Source organism: Canis lupus, chromosome 1 (assembly GCF_048164855.1).
Source record: "Canis lupus baileyi chromosome 1, mCanLup2.hap1, whole genome shotgun sequence".
Taxonomy (NCBI): domain Eukaryota; kingdom Metazoa; phylum Chordata; class Mammalia; order Carnivora; family Canidae; genus Canis; species Canis lupus.
In genome coordinates, this window is record NC_132838.1 from 21,972,564 (window position 1) to 21,987,648 (window position 15,085).

General features: G+C 44.3%; 1 protein-coding gene across 1 annotated transcript in view; it reads left to right on the top strand.

The window, feature by feature from the left end:
* The first annotated feature begins 10,297 nt into the window (after positions 1-10,297).
* MBD2 (methyl-CpG binding domain protein 2) overlaps positions 10,298-15,085 on the top strand; it is a 63,294-nt gene continuing 58,506 nt past the window's right edge. The window contains exon 1 of the mRNA XM_072822891.1: positions 10,298-10,916. Coding sequence (XP_072678992.1) covers positions 10,369-10,916 — 548 coding nt within the window. The 5' untranslated portion in view covers positions 10,298-10,368. The remainder of the gene's footprint in view (positions 10,917-15,085) is intronic.

Below are 15,085 nucleotides of genomic sequence, written 5' to 3' on the forward strand. Positions count from 1 at the left end.
GTGTCACTTTTGTGATGCTCTTACTGAAGATGCACGTTACCTAAATTTAATCGTGAAGAAACATCAGACAAACCCAAATTGAAGGACATTCTACAAAATACCCAACCTGAAATCTTCAAAAGCTACAAGATCATGAAAGTTGGCAAAAGACTGGAGAACTGTAACACAATTGAAGGAAAGCAAAACTACATGACAATCAAATGTGCTGTTTGATTCTGGACCAGTTCTTTCTACTGTAGATGACATTGCTGGAACAATTGGTAGAACTTGGATGCTGAGGATCAGGGTTGTGTATCAATGTTAATTTCTTGATTTGATTGTTTCATTGTGGCTCTTGTAAAGAAAAATGTCCTTATTTTTTAGAATTACACATTAAAGTATTTGAGGTTATACAATACTACGTTAGCAATTTACTTTCAAAAAGTGAGGAAAAAATGTTCTTAAAAGTTTTCTGGAAGTTTGATTCCAGAAATCAAAGGTACACAGAAAACTTTGGGACTTTTAAAAAAGTATGCATTTAAGGAATCCCTAAAGTGCTTCTTATGGAATTCTGATTTTAAAAAATCTGTTTTGTTTTTTTCTCCAAAATGGATACAATATTAAACAAAACTATCTTTAATCTATATGGCAACCATACAGTTTTTTCAACTTATTTTAAAAACTGTAAAATTATATCATTTTTCCTTTCTGTGCTTTCACTAACTGCTTAATAGTTTTTTTTTTAATAGATCATGAATTGCATAATCATAGGCTTTGAAAAATCTGAGTAAAACATCCTTCAGTGGCTTCCTGGGAGGGATCTCTTGGGTAATTCACGTTTTGAGATTTATCTTGCAGTTCTGAAAAATGTTTTTTTTTTTTTTTTTTTTAAGATTTTATTTACTTATTCATGAAAGACACACAAAGGGAGAGAGAGGCAGAGACACAGGCAGAGGGAGAAGGAGGCCCCATGCAGGGAGCCCGACGTGGGACCTGATCCCGGGTCTCCAGGATCGCACCCTGGGCTGAAGGCGGCGCTAAACCACTAGGCCACCCGGGCTGCCCTGAAAAACGGTTTTTGACAGGGTATAGAATTCTATTTTGAAAATAAATTTTTAAGAATTTAAAGGCTTTTTTTTTTTTTCTCGCAGCTTTAAGTGTTGTTGAGAAGTTCAGTGGTATTCTTATTGCTAATGCTTTATGTGTGGATTTTCTTCTCTCTGGGAGTTTTTAAGACCTCTCTTTTACCTATGATGCTCTGAAATCTCACGATACTCTATCTAGAGGCGAGTTTGTGTTTTTCATTTGTGGTGGGACCTATATCAGTCTGGAGATTCATGACCTAGGAAAGTTCTTAAATATTTGTTTTTGAGTTATTTAACTTTTTGATTTTTCTATCTTTATTTCTGAAATTCTTATTGGCCAGATGTTGAACTTGCTAGTTTGATTTTTTTTCAATATTTTTCTGGAAGATCTTCTTAACTTAATTTTTCATTACTTCTGATTTTTAAAAGCATTCTGTGATCATAGTCACACTTCTAAGAGCTCATTCTTGTTCTCTGATTTTTTATTTTTGTTTTTTGATTTTTTCTTTTTAATATCATCTTGTTCATCCTGAAACATCTGAGTAAATCTCTCAGTATATTAGTTAGATTTTTTAAAAAAGCTTATTCAATTCATTTCATTGCTGTTTCTTTCAAAAAAGAAAAACTTTTTTACTTTTTTTTACTTTTTTTCATTTTTCCCCCCTATTTTTAAGGGTTTTCTTCAAGTGTCTAGAGATTCTAGGCTGCCCATATTAAAGACTAAAATATGAGAAAATTGTTCAGAAGCTCTGTGCTCTTGTACAGGAAAGATTTTAAGACTGTCTTGACATAATAAATAAATAGTATAATACAGAGAAAACAGGGCATTTACCTAGAAGACTTGGGAATAAGTACTGAAGAGTTGAATAATATCTTTTGAGAAGAAATAGGATTGGAAGAAACCAGAGGTTGGTGCTTAGACCAACCTGGTAAAACAGTTGAAATGTAATCAGTTGAAAGATCTTATCTGATTAAGATGCAGTGAGAAAGAACCATAAGAGCCTAAGAATGGGGTGTTGTTGTTGAAATGATAGCAAGAGGGACGCCTGGGTGGCTCAGTGGTTGAGCATCTGCCTCCGGCTCAGGGCGTGACCCTGGGGTCCTGGGATCGAGTCCCATGTCGGGTTCCCCGCAGGGAGCCTGCTTCTCTCTCTGCCTGTGTCTCTGCCTCTCTCTAGAAGTCTCTCATGAATAAATAAATAAAATCTTAAAAAAAAAAAAAGAAATGATAGCAAGAGAAAACATTTAGAAGTGCATTAAGGATTGACTGTTAGGCTGAAAAATCCAGTGATAATATTTTAACCTTAGAGCAAGAAAGAAAAGTCAGTAGTCTGGGCATTGTATTGCTTCTATGGGGGTGGAAATGACATAGGCATGGTCTACCTCTGGTTAGGAAGACAAGACTATTATCAAAGTACGGATAGAATAAAGGAATATTAACATTTGGTATTCTGATTCTCTCTCTATATTTTACAATCCAATGATCTCAGCAAGGGACATGCAAAAAGTTCTACCTGCAACACCCTCTATTCCCTCCCCCCCATTCATGTATATCTTGAATAATTAAATAGTAGTCTAAAATGATATTTCTCTGGCAAAGAAAATTCACATTCTCGGAAGAGATAGAATGAATGGGAAATTTGGGAAAGAATAGGATCTTTGCAGCTCAGCTCCTTCTTCTCTTTCTTCCCCTTGGCATTCTGCTGCTTGCTCAGCCCATTTGTTCTTGATTATTCTTGGCCATGTTATAAAGACGAACAGTAAAGGGACGCCTCGATGGCTCAGCGGTTAAGCTCTGCTTTTGGCTCAGGGCGTGACCTTGGAGTTCAGGGATCGAGTCCTACATCGGGCTCCCTGAGGGAAGCCTGCTTCTCCCTCTGCGTATGTCTCTGCCTCTCTCTCTGTGTGTCTCTCATGAATAAACTTAAAAACAAAACAAAACAAAAAAAAAACAGTGAAGACCAGACCACTGGAGAGGGGAGGGAGAGACTCTATGGAGTCTGTTCCTAATCTCCCAGCTTAGTCTATTACATTTTGGGTTCAGTAACAAGCCTATTAAACTCTCACACTCCGATATGTCCTCTGACCTAGGCTTTCTCAGTGAGAGAGGAGTTTTATTGGACATCACCTTTCATATTCTTTTTCTTATTTCTTTTTTAATCTTTTAAAATATTTTATTTATTTATTCATGACAGACACATAGAGAGAGAAAGAGAGAGAGAGACAGAGACAGAGAGACAGGCAGAGTGGGGAGCAGGCTCCATGCAGGGAACCTGATGTGGGACTTGATCCTGGGTCTCCAGGATCAGGCCCTGGGCCTAAGGCAGCACTAAACCGCTGGGCCACTGGGGCTGCCCATCTTTTTCATATATCTTGATTTGATTCTCTACTCAAGAATGATAGATGAGGTTCCAGGTTTTGGATCCCTCAAGACCTCAAAAGTAGCCAACAAGTATGATTCTCTTTTTCATCTGAAGAACCACCATAAGGTATTTATAGTAGGATGATCTTGCCAATGCTGCCTAAGCCATACTAGCATCACAGGATAGGGCTCAATTCCTGTGGCTAAATCTGGTGAGTAGATGACATTGCCAAGGGAGAGAGTGTTGAATGAGAAGACAAGAAAAATTAAAGCTGAGACAGAGGTGGTCCCTTGGAATGCTTTCCCTTCCATCAGAGTGTGAAAGGGAGATTGTTCTTGATCTGTTATTGCTAGGGGCACAGTTTATCAACTATTGTCCTTTGATCTTTTGCTCTCTCCCCTTCTCACTGACTCTTTACTCTTTTTTTTTAATTTTTAAAATCTCTAAATTTTTATTGAGATTATAGTTTTATTTTCCAACATATGGTCTGTCCTGGTCAGTATTTCTTTTTTTTTTTTTAATAAATTTTTATTTATTTATGATAGTCACAGAGAGAGGGGGGGGGGGGTGCAGAGACACAGGCAGAGGGAGAAGCAGGCTTCATGCACCGGGAGCCCAATGTGGGATTCGATCCTGGGTCTTCAGGATCGCGCCTGGGCCAAAGGCAGGCGCCAAACCGCTGCACCACCCAGGGAATCCCTGACTCTCTACTCTTTGCAATCTCTTACTCAGAGGTTTTAAGCTTGTGAGCTGCCTAATTTTCAGTAAGATATACTCTACTCATTGAGGGAAGGAATTGCATCTCAGTAAAGAATGCTTTCTGCTGCAATTGTCTAAGAACCCGACAGTGGCTTAATCCAAAAATGGTCTAGTTTCTCATGTACTATAGCAACCTGGAAATAAATGGTTGCAAGACTTGGTTCAGCTGCTCAGGAAGTTCATTCAAGTTCTCCATCCTCTGGCTCTCCTGTTCTTATGGTGTTTGCCTTTTATCTTTGTGATCTCTGCTTCATAGTTGTAGGATGGCTGTCATGGCTCAAGAAATCATGTCCATATTTAAGGCAGGAACAAAGGGAAGAGGATAGGGCCAACCGTTTTTGTTTTGCTTTTCTTTTCTTTTTTGTTAGTGATTTCCTCTTGTGGGCTTTTTAAAATATTTTGTTTATTCATGAGAATACACACACACACACACACACACACACACACACAGAGAGAGGCAGAGACACAGGCAGAGACAGAAGCAGGCTCCATGCAGGGAGCCCGACGTGGGACTCAGTCCCAGGTCTCCAGGATCGCACCCTGGGCTGAATGCGGCGCTAAACCCCTGAGCCACCCGGGCTGCTCTGTTTTGTTTTAATAGAGAAGTAGAAACTTTTTTCAGAACCACTCCCAGCTCTCCCCTCTTCTCACCTAGACTGGGAGGGTGACTATTTAGATTTCCTAGTCTCTATGATGTAGGCTCATAATGGGTGTTGGGTTAGACTAAGTAAGTAATGTGTCTCTCACAGATGGTGACCGAGAAAGTTACCTCATCACTGCTCTTCCTATCTTCCACCTCAGCAGCCTTCCAAGCTATGCAGAAGAATATGTGACATAAATAATAGATCCTGGAAATAAGCAAAAAGAGCACTCAAGATTAACTGTGCAATTGTGATGAACTTGTTGGGAAGTCAAGAGAGATGAAAGTTTGGGATATAAAGTCTGAAAGTCCTTCAGAATGGGATCATGGGCTCTCTATTATTTATTATTATTTTTTAAGATTTATTTTCTTATTTGAGAGAGAGCAAGAGTGAGCGAGTGGCTTGGGTGAGGGGCAGAGGAAGAGAATCTTCTAGCAGACTCTCTGCAGAGTGTGGCGCCTAAGGCAGAACTCAGTCTTACAACCATGAGATCATGACCTGAGCTGAAACCAAGAGTCAGATGCTCAACCGACTGAGCCACCTAGGCACTCCTCTCTATTATTTTTTTTTTTTCTAAGCTATGCTAAAACCACAGACTAGGGGTAAATTAGAAATTAGCAAAGCCAAAAAGAAAATACTCTGAGAAAAACTTTGTAAAAAGATTCCACCATAACAAAATATATTATTTCAGATAACAGTAGGAATCAACTTGTTTGTAGTCAGGGAGCAGACACATAAATGTAGATAAATATACAAACTCAGAAATGGTTGTTTAGAAGTACAGTCTCATTTTGTGATTAAGACTTTTATGGTACATATTCCACAATCTTTTTGAGGAACTGATTAAATAAAATTACTTTCAGTTCATGTAGAAGAGACCACTCTAATGAAATTGTTAAACTGTCTTACAATCAAACATGTTTGTAAAGTGAATTTAAGCCTCACCTTTAATTAAGTCAAATTTATTGTTAAATATCTCTTGGGACCTGGAAACCTAATCACATTTTCTGACTAGAACAGCACTTTTTTCTTTGCAGTGGGGATGCTGGGGTGAATATGAAGAACAGTTTTCTAGGTTGGTAGGGGGAAAGACAATGAAACATCTAATTATAATAAATGGACAGGGCTAATACCTAATGGTAGCACAGAGCCCATGGGCGGTATCAAAGGTGAGGAGACCTCATGGATATGTAGGAGTCAGCCAAAGAGAGGCACAGAGGTAGGAGTGGAGGTGGAAACAAAGGAGCCAACTCCAGCGTGAGAAAGCAGAGACTTGGGTTCTAGTCCTAGCTCTGCTACTTCCAGAAACATGTGAAAGCCACTTACAGCACAAAATCTCCTGGCAAGAGGCATTTATGTATTTACTCGCTTGCTGCCCCTCCCCCTGTGGTGAATACCAGCCACATTCAGCCCTTATTTCTCTTAGGATCACGTGTTCTAGCAGTTTGGTGTTCTGCAGCCCGAATTAAGCTTAAAAACTACTGTTTAGTGTGTTACGTGGTACCTTGGGCTCTGAAACCTAAAGAGCATTTTCTCTTTACTGATAGTATTGTGTTTTCTATTTTTAGGAAGTTAAATCAAATCAGCATCTCTCCATCCCTTAATCCTGACCACTTAATACTAGCCACTTGCCTATAGCTAATGTAACAAGCAGAAAAATTTTAAAGTACCCGATGTTGTGTTCTGAAATAAATCTCCTCAGTTCAAAATTTACCTCTCCTTGTTTTCTCTTGCTTTCCAAGTAATTAACTCTCCTCTTTTTAGTTTGAACTATGCAGTGTAAGATTCCTCTGTAGTCATTCCAAGTGGAAAGCAATTAAAAAAATCTTTATTTATACTGCATGTACTTGAAAGTGTCAATCAGCTTCCTGACGTGCCATGCCAGCAGCATTTCATTTTGGCTGGGAATTAGGTGAACAGTAGTTGGGCCAACTCAGTGAATCATAAAACCTGCTAATTGGAGCTGGAAAATGTTTTTTGGCTATGCCCTGCCTCCTGTTTTAATACTATGACAAATTCTGACCATGCTGCTTGAACTCTGTGAAAGAGGAAAGTGGTTGCCCCTGTCGTCACTTGATCCAAATATGCTCCTTGGAAAAAGTAAGGTTTTTCGACGTTTAGATCCTTCTTTTACTGGGTATCTTATTACACTCATAAATTCAAAAGTACATTATTTATTTGTCAATAAAATATACAGGTCTCAAAACAGACATTACCTCCCAACAGGTCTTTTTAGTTTCATTCACCAAATTTGTTCTATTTTTCTTAATGGAAACACAAACTAACACGCACGGTGTTTTTCTCGGGAACTACTTTTTCTTTAACGGCTTAACCCCAGTTTTCCCAGGCACACAATAGAGGGGAAAAGAATGGATAGTTTTCCAGGGGTGACAGCTGGTGTTTCAGCACCTGCTTTTACATCTGGGAAGTGGAGATCAGCAGAGGTTAAATCTCTATTGTTTGTTTAATGGACCCGATTTCATACTTAATTCTCACCCATTGTCATTTTTCACTTTTGCCATAAAGTAAGGCTAGCAAGACCTTGTCCGCTTTGAGAGAGATGAAACTGAAAAATTTGGTCACAACCCTACCGCTTGAGGAAAAACAATGCTGCCATTCATCAAGGAGTGAAATAAAATGCTTTTCCCCATTACTATAAGTGGTGTATTATTTGTCCTACATTTTAAGGGAAACAAAGTGAGCTATCTTGCAGGTATTTAGCAACCTGTTCTCAATACTTTTAGGGTCTCAATCCAGATTCTGTAAGAATTTAATGTTTCCTTATTTAGATTTCTTTCTTCTTTTGGGAGAATTAAAAAAAAATCAAAAAATTTTTTTTCTTACTTTATGGTATCAGAGCAGGAAAATTCAAGTGTGACCCCAAGAAAGCTTTTGAAATACCTATGTGAGCTTTCTCTTAATGGAGGGAACATTAAACTATGATCTAGTAAATGGAATCTGGCAGAAGTCAAAGTGATTACCTTGGATTCATAGTAATTTTATTCCTTTAAATGTGCTTTTGTATCCATTATACCACTTGATCTATATAGCCTTTCCATGACAGAGCAAGGGTGAATAATCCAAAAGTGTATCTTTTCCCATGTATTGTTTCGACGATCATTTTTACTGAGATTTTTGCTCTTGTTTACTCTGTAGGTGTAATTAGGTGTGAAAATCGAAGGCCTTTTCTCTTAAAGCCTTAAAGGCTTTATCTCCTTCTCCCTGCAAGTCAGTATTTACTAACCTGTGTTGCTGAGGTCTGGTGGCTGAACAAATGACCCCTATAGTGTAATAACAGAGTCGGGATACTAGAGGTGGATATTTGAGTCATTTACACATACACACTACATAGCAAACTGATATTCATGATGCATGGTGGTTTTATTAGTGATTGTGTCTGAAGCCTTGAACCTCCAACAGCTTCTTATGTATGTAACCTTCCAGGTTTGCTTCTGATAAATGGGAATCTGGGTTCACCGCCGCCTCCTGGAATCTCTCTCTGCCTGCCCTTCTGGGTTATTTTCAATGCCATTAGTCAAAGTTGGGTTTGCCATCTCTTATGCACAGGATATCTTGTGCTGTTCCTTGCTGTCCTCCATACTGTTTAGGCGTCTGGGAAAATCAATCTTACACAATTAGTACAGAATATCTTCAGAAAATGGGAGACAACAGGAGAGTAGATAGGAAACGAGACCGAGAACTTTAAGATTTGTTTCAAACCAAATGTTTTTCACGTAGGATGCAAAATGTTGGCACGTCATAAAAATATGGATGTGTAAACTCGTTGTGCTCAGTTTGTAGTGATGGAAAATGTATTTTACTTTGATCAAATAAATGCTGGAATATTAAAAAAAAAAACAAAAACACCCAGGCACCCCTGTGGGTACAATTTTAATGTTAGTAATAGCAATAGGAAGTTGGTTCCTGCCCAGATGGCAGAGAAAATAAGAGCTCTTGTTGTCCTTCACTTACATCTGACTTAAATCGCTTATTTGTGAGCTGGGGGTGCATTCATTTATAACTCTTTTTTTCATGGGCTCTAAAGAATTCCGCTAAATTTAGGGGAAGGAGGAGTTACCTAAGGACAACAGATCAAGAAATCACACGGTTTTTACGCAGTGCGTCCTGGGAAGTCAGTAGCCCCATAACCGAAATGAAACCTGTAAGACTTCGGGGTATTCTGGAACTTCAACCATTTTCCCAAATTGTTACTTTCTTATTATTTTCTGTCTTCCCCAGGATGAGCAGTAAAGCCTTTACACAAAGGGGGGGGAGGGGGGGACAACAACAACAAAAACAGGCTGTTTGTCTTCCAAACGTTGATCTCATTTTTTTCTCTGACTTTAACGCCCTCACCTGAGCCAAGATGCAGGTGTTCCTTAAGCTTTAAATTCTTGGTCCACTTTTTATTTTTATTAAAGAAAAAAGTCATCGTTGTTATGATCGTCATTACCAGGTAAGTGCTTCCTCGGGGCTCCCGGCTGCCTGCAGACTTCCCTTCACGGCGCGGCCCCGCTCTCGGCTCTGCGGGCACGTGTCGGGGCCTCCCCGCGGAGGCCGCCGTTTGGCACATCGCCAACCACGCCTCAGAAAGGCCCTGCGGCCGGGCCCGGACACCGGCCAGGGCGTGGGGCGGAGTCCGTGTCTGCGCGCGTTGCAAAGGCCCGTCAGAGAAATCTGGGTTTTCCATCACTTTTTTTTTTTTTTTCTAGACATTAAGCTCGGCCCTCGACTTTTAGGTCCTGTGTGTCTAAAAACCGTTAGGCGCCATCCATCGCTGTGGTCGCTCTGCTCGAACGTGCACGACGCCCTTCGGCCTCCTAACGTGCCGCACGCCGTCGTCTCCACTCGCAGGAGCTTCACTCCCGGGGCTCTGGGGTGTCGCACGCGAAGCGCGCTGCTGCCGGATTTGAATCCGGTTTGAGGCATCCGCTCCGACTGCGGCCCGAGGGGCGACTTGGGACTTCGACCCGAGTAGGCCGCGACGCCAGGAGTCACGTGCGGGCGGCAGGGGAGGCGTCCCCAGGCGGTGACCCCGAGGGAGCCGCACCCCGGCGCCGCGACGTTCACCTCCGGGGGCGCCCCGAGGTCGCGCCGAGCGGGCGCCGCCGGGCTCCCACCGCCTGCTCAGGCCAACGGCCGGGTCAGCGACGGCGGGCGCACGCCGGGCCCTCAGCAGCCGGGAAGCGCAGCGACGCCCGGAAGGACGCCCACCGGCCGGAAGCCGCCTCACCGCAGGCCCTCGGGCGCTGCCCCGCCTTCCGGCCGCCGCGCGCGCCGCGGGGGCGGGACCGGAAGGGCGCGGCCGGAGGGGGCGGGGCCGGGGCCGGGGGCGGGGCCGGCATGGCGGCGCGGCGCGCTTGGAGGACCTGAGAGGCGGCGGCCGCGGCCACGCCCCGGGCGGGAGGGCCGCTCTGTGCGCGTCCGCTCTATGATGCTTGCGCGCGTCCCCCGCGCGCCGCGCTGCGGGCGGGGCGGGTCTCCGGGATTCCAAGGGCTCGGTTACGGAAGAAGCGCAGCGCCGGCTGGGGAGGGGGCTGGATGCGCGCGCACCCGGGGGGAGGCCGCTGCTGCCCGGAGCAGGAGGAGGGGGAGAGCGCGGCGGGCGGCAGCGGCGCTGGCGGCGACTCCGCCATAGAGCAGGGGGGCCAGGGCAGCGCGCTCGCCCCGTCCCCGGTGAGCGGCGTGCGCAGGGAAGGCGCTCGGGGCGGCGGCCGTGGCCGGGGGCGGTGGAAGCAGGCGGGCCGGGGCGGCGGCGTCTGTGGCCGTGGCCGGGGCCGGGGCCGTGGCCGGGGACGGGGCCGGGGCCGGGGCCGGGGCCGCGGCCGTCCCCCGAGCGGCGGCGGCGGCGGCCTTGGCGGCGACGGCGGCTGCGGCGGCGGCGGCGGCGGCGGCGGTGGCGGCGGCGCCCCCCGGCGGGAGCCGGTCCCTTTCCCGTCGGGGAGCGCGGGGCCGGGGCCCCGGGGACCCCGGGCCACGGAGAGCGGGAAGAGGATGGACTGCCCGGCCCTCCCCCCCGGATGGAAGAAGGAGGAAGTGATCCGAAAATCTGGGCTCAGCGCCGGCAAGAGCGATGTCTACTACTTCAGGTACCGCCCTGGGGGGGGCGGGGCGGGCGGCGGGGTCGGGGGTCAGGCGGGGTCAGGGGTCAGCGGCCGACCCGGGCCGGGGGCCTCGGCGGGGGGCCCGTCACCCGCCCCCGCCGCGCCGCACCCCGTGCCGCGCCCACAGGTCACCGGCGGGGCAAGCCCGGGGCTCCGGGGTCGCGGGGCGCGCGGCCCCGCCAGCGGCTGTGGACTCCGGTGGAACTTCCTTGACACGTTTACTCACTTCGTCTATTTACTTATTTTTTTATTTTGAAAGATTTTATTTGTTCATGAGAGACACAGAGGCGTGGACACAGGCGGAGGGAGAAGCAAGCTCCTTGCGGGGAGCCTGACGCGGGACTCGATCCCGGGACCCCGGGGTCACGCCCTGGGCCGACGGAGGCTCCTCCGCTGAGCCGCCCGGGCGGCCCCGAACTCGCTAACTTTAAAACGTAAAGCATCCAGTTGGTAGAACGTGAGCGTGCTGTCCGGCGGTGAGCGGGGCCGCCCCCGGGGGTGGAGGCCCCGGTGCCAGTCGGCGGGACGCTGCCCTCGGCGCACCCTGCACCCCGCAGCCCGCACCCCGCACCCCGCACCCCGCGCAGTGCTTCCCACCAGGCTTGAAAACGGTCTGAAAAATACACGACCGTGTGTGTGTGTGTGTGTGTGTGTGTGTGTCCTCGTGAGGATGTGGTCCCCGGAGTCCTATGTGAGTGTGGACGTCGCCCCGATGTCCTGATCGTCCCGTCGTCACACGTACGGGACAAGAGTTTCCGTGAATTTATGTCATCCTCTCAAGGAAAACAAAAAAAAAAAGTGAAAGTGGAGTTGCATTAGAACTCGTTTTGTCAATCGATCTGAGACCACTTGTTCTGGAATCTTAGAGGGTACGATGGCAGACATTATAAATATTCAAAAGTGATGATCTTCTGTTTCCCCGTTATTAAATATTAAGTTTATTCCACTGACGCTCAAAGGGTCACTGTGGAACAGATTAATATTCCTCAAGGTCACGTGTTCCATTTAGTGCTGTTCAGTTAATCACTTCTGCGCGCTCTTTCTTTAACAAGTTCTGTTTTCTAAGCAGGTAGTTCGCTGCCTCCTCTCTGAGCTGTGTGCTGATGCCTCGTAGACAGTCGTGTTTTACGAGAGTTGTCTGTGCTGGGGATTGAACTCCTTGAGGAACAGGACACTAGTCTATTCTCAGTGGAGCATCTTAGCCTTTGAGTTTCACTCTCTATGTCATTTCTCCTGGGATATAGTTTGTTTGGTTTTGGGATGACGCATTTGTTCAAACTGACTTTGGGTTATTGCAGTTTTTTTTTTTTTTTGTTTTGTTTTCCTTTCAGTAGCTGGAAACGTTATTTCAAAAGGTCATCTTGCTGTAGTGCTCGTTTTGATTTGTGATCCCCCTTTTTTTTTTCAAATGTATTTTAAGTTTTTAAATTTTTTTTTAAATGTAAACTCAGTAAGTATTTTATTGGTAGAAAAGCTAATATAATCATTTTAAAGTGAACTTTCCAAACAAATTCATTTCTCAATAAATGAAAAACCAGTGTAGTGATAGTTATTTTCCAGATTAGAGTCTTTTTATTAGTGCAGCATGATTCGCTTTTTACTTCTTTATACCAAATGACGAGACATTTTGAACAAACAGATTTGTGCCACGGGTGTTCAGTGTAGGGTTGGAAGGAATGTTGCCTAAATGTTCATGGACTACCTGGGATATGTTAGTTACTTTGCAGGATTGTAACCTCCAGTGTTGATTACCTTCTGAGACGTTACCTTCTGAAGTTCTGGGTCGCAGGGTAGCATGACGTATTTGTGATACAGCAGTTATTTTGACTTTGACTTCTGCTTGCAGTGACGAGTGGTGGAGGGCACCTACTCCTAGTGAAGGTGAACACATTATTTTTCAGTCAAACTGTCGCAGCTTTGCATATCAGCATCCCCATATAGGCCTCGCCTGTTAAAAAACCAGTAGCTCACAAAACACGGGCCATCTCTGTTAATAGGTGGGTTAAGAGTTAACGTTCCCATTGGTAATGTGAACACCTGCACCCATTTGTTCACACAGATTCTAATAATGCTAAGTCCTGAATTAGCCTGCCCCTGGGGAGATTAAACAAATCTGTGCCTGTTAACGTAGGGTGTGGCTTACGTTTATTAATTGGGCTGAAATGAAGCTCATTGGGAAAGCCTCAGATTTTGGTAAAATGGTGTTTTGGCTGTTTCCTGAGACTGCCAAGTTCTAGTAGGAAGGCGTGCCTCGAGTTGCCAGTTAAGCAATATAATTATGCCTTCTGTCAGGATTACTGATAGCGTTGTGGCAGTTCATGTATTATCATACAAAGTGTGTTTTTAAAAAAGGTGTGGTTAGATAAAGTGCTAGATCCTTGGTAATAGTTTCTGAAAAGTTTGTTGCCATCCTATGAACCCATTACGTTGAACAATGATTTTCTAACTGGCCTCCTCGACTCTTGTCAGTTCTAGTTTTTGGTTCCTTGTACTTGCTGAGTGGTATTTTTGAAATATTATTTTCCTCTGCATAGGACCCTGTAGAAACCAACTCATGCCGTTTTTATCAAGTCTAAACTTGTTGGTTTCTAGATTTTTGGTTATAATAAGGGTTAAAGACCTGGGAGTCATGGTAAACTGTTAAGCTGCTGCCACGAAATAGGTGGTTGGATTTTGGAAACATAATAGTAAATATTTTTGATTCTTGTATCAAAATGATGATGCATTTGTACCCTATCACATCCCTGTGGATGTGGAACTAGAGAACAATTAAAAAATCGTAGGGAGCAGGTGCATGAAGAGAGACTAAAGTTATTTCGCTTTGATCTGGAAAGAAGAGGACTCAGAGGCAGTGTAACCGAGGTCTGTAAATCATGAGTGGTAGGATAAACGTAGAAGTCTCTAGGGAAGGCAGCAGAGCTCTGGGATGAGGAGGTCTAGAGTTGGTGCTATTCTAACTGTGCTTAACCATTTGGTGCACTCACACTTCCTGGTCCTGTGGTTTGTCGGTTTGTAAAGTGCATATGATTTTACCTGTACTCTACATAGTGTTACGAGGATTCAATTTCAGATCAGTTAAATGAATACGTAGATCTCTTGAAGCTTCGGATATGTTTAAGGACTAATTAAGGAAAACAATTCATTAAATCAAGTTGTATGGGCTGAACATAATAAATAGGTTAAAAAAAAAAATGTGTTAGGTATATCTGACTTGTTACCAAAGGCTGGTATGGTGCCTTGAGGGTATGAATTCTGAATCATTGAGGATGTCAGAGTTCAGCCAGGCCTTTCCCTCTTTTTTTTTTTTTTTGGTCTTTTGCCTTAAAAAAAAAATTTAGTCTGCCATATAGTCTTGGAAAAAACTAGCTGAATGGACCCACGGAGAGATTCATTGTCACATTTCTTAAAAAGTAAAGTCTTTTTGGCTTTCAATAAATTCTTTTCCCCTAATATCTTCTCTCTGGCTGTCCCTATGTAGTTCAGCCTGGTGTCCTTTGTGTTACTCTCCTGTGTATTTCCATAGAACCTATAGCTTCTCCCCCCCGGACCACCCCCCCCCCCCAGCTACAATCCTGAACACATAGATGCCATTAAGTAAGTGTTTACCAATTGATGTGACTCTTAAAAATTTGTGAAACAAGTCTTAAATTACTTTTTAGCTATTGCTTTAAATTATCTGGTGGTGTGCTGGGATGAAATTGGTTGAAATATTTTATTCGGTCCAAAAATTTTCCAGTTCCCTATTTTCATCATTAATGTTGAGGATATTTTAGAAGTCTGGAAAGCATTGTAGAGATATAGTGAAATGTTAAGTAAAATGCTCATAGTGCAAAGAGACAAGTGAGAAATCAACATTTGAATTTCACTGAATTTGTAGTAAAGGGTCTTTTTTAGTATTGGGTCTTATGTGTCTTAATTCTATGTGCTGTTTTTTCATTTTTGAAGATTTTATTTATTTGAGAGAGAGAATGTGTGGAGATCAGAGCGGGGAGAGGGGCAAAGGGAGAAGCAGACTCTCTGGTCCATCCCAGGACCCTGGGATCATGACCTGACCTAAAGGCAGATGCTCAACCGACTGAACTCCCCCCCCCCCCCACCCCGTGCCCCTCTGTTTGTGTATTGTGTCATAGTTCTCATAGTCTTGGCGCTGTTAG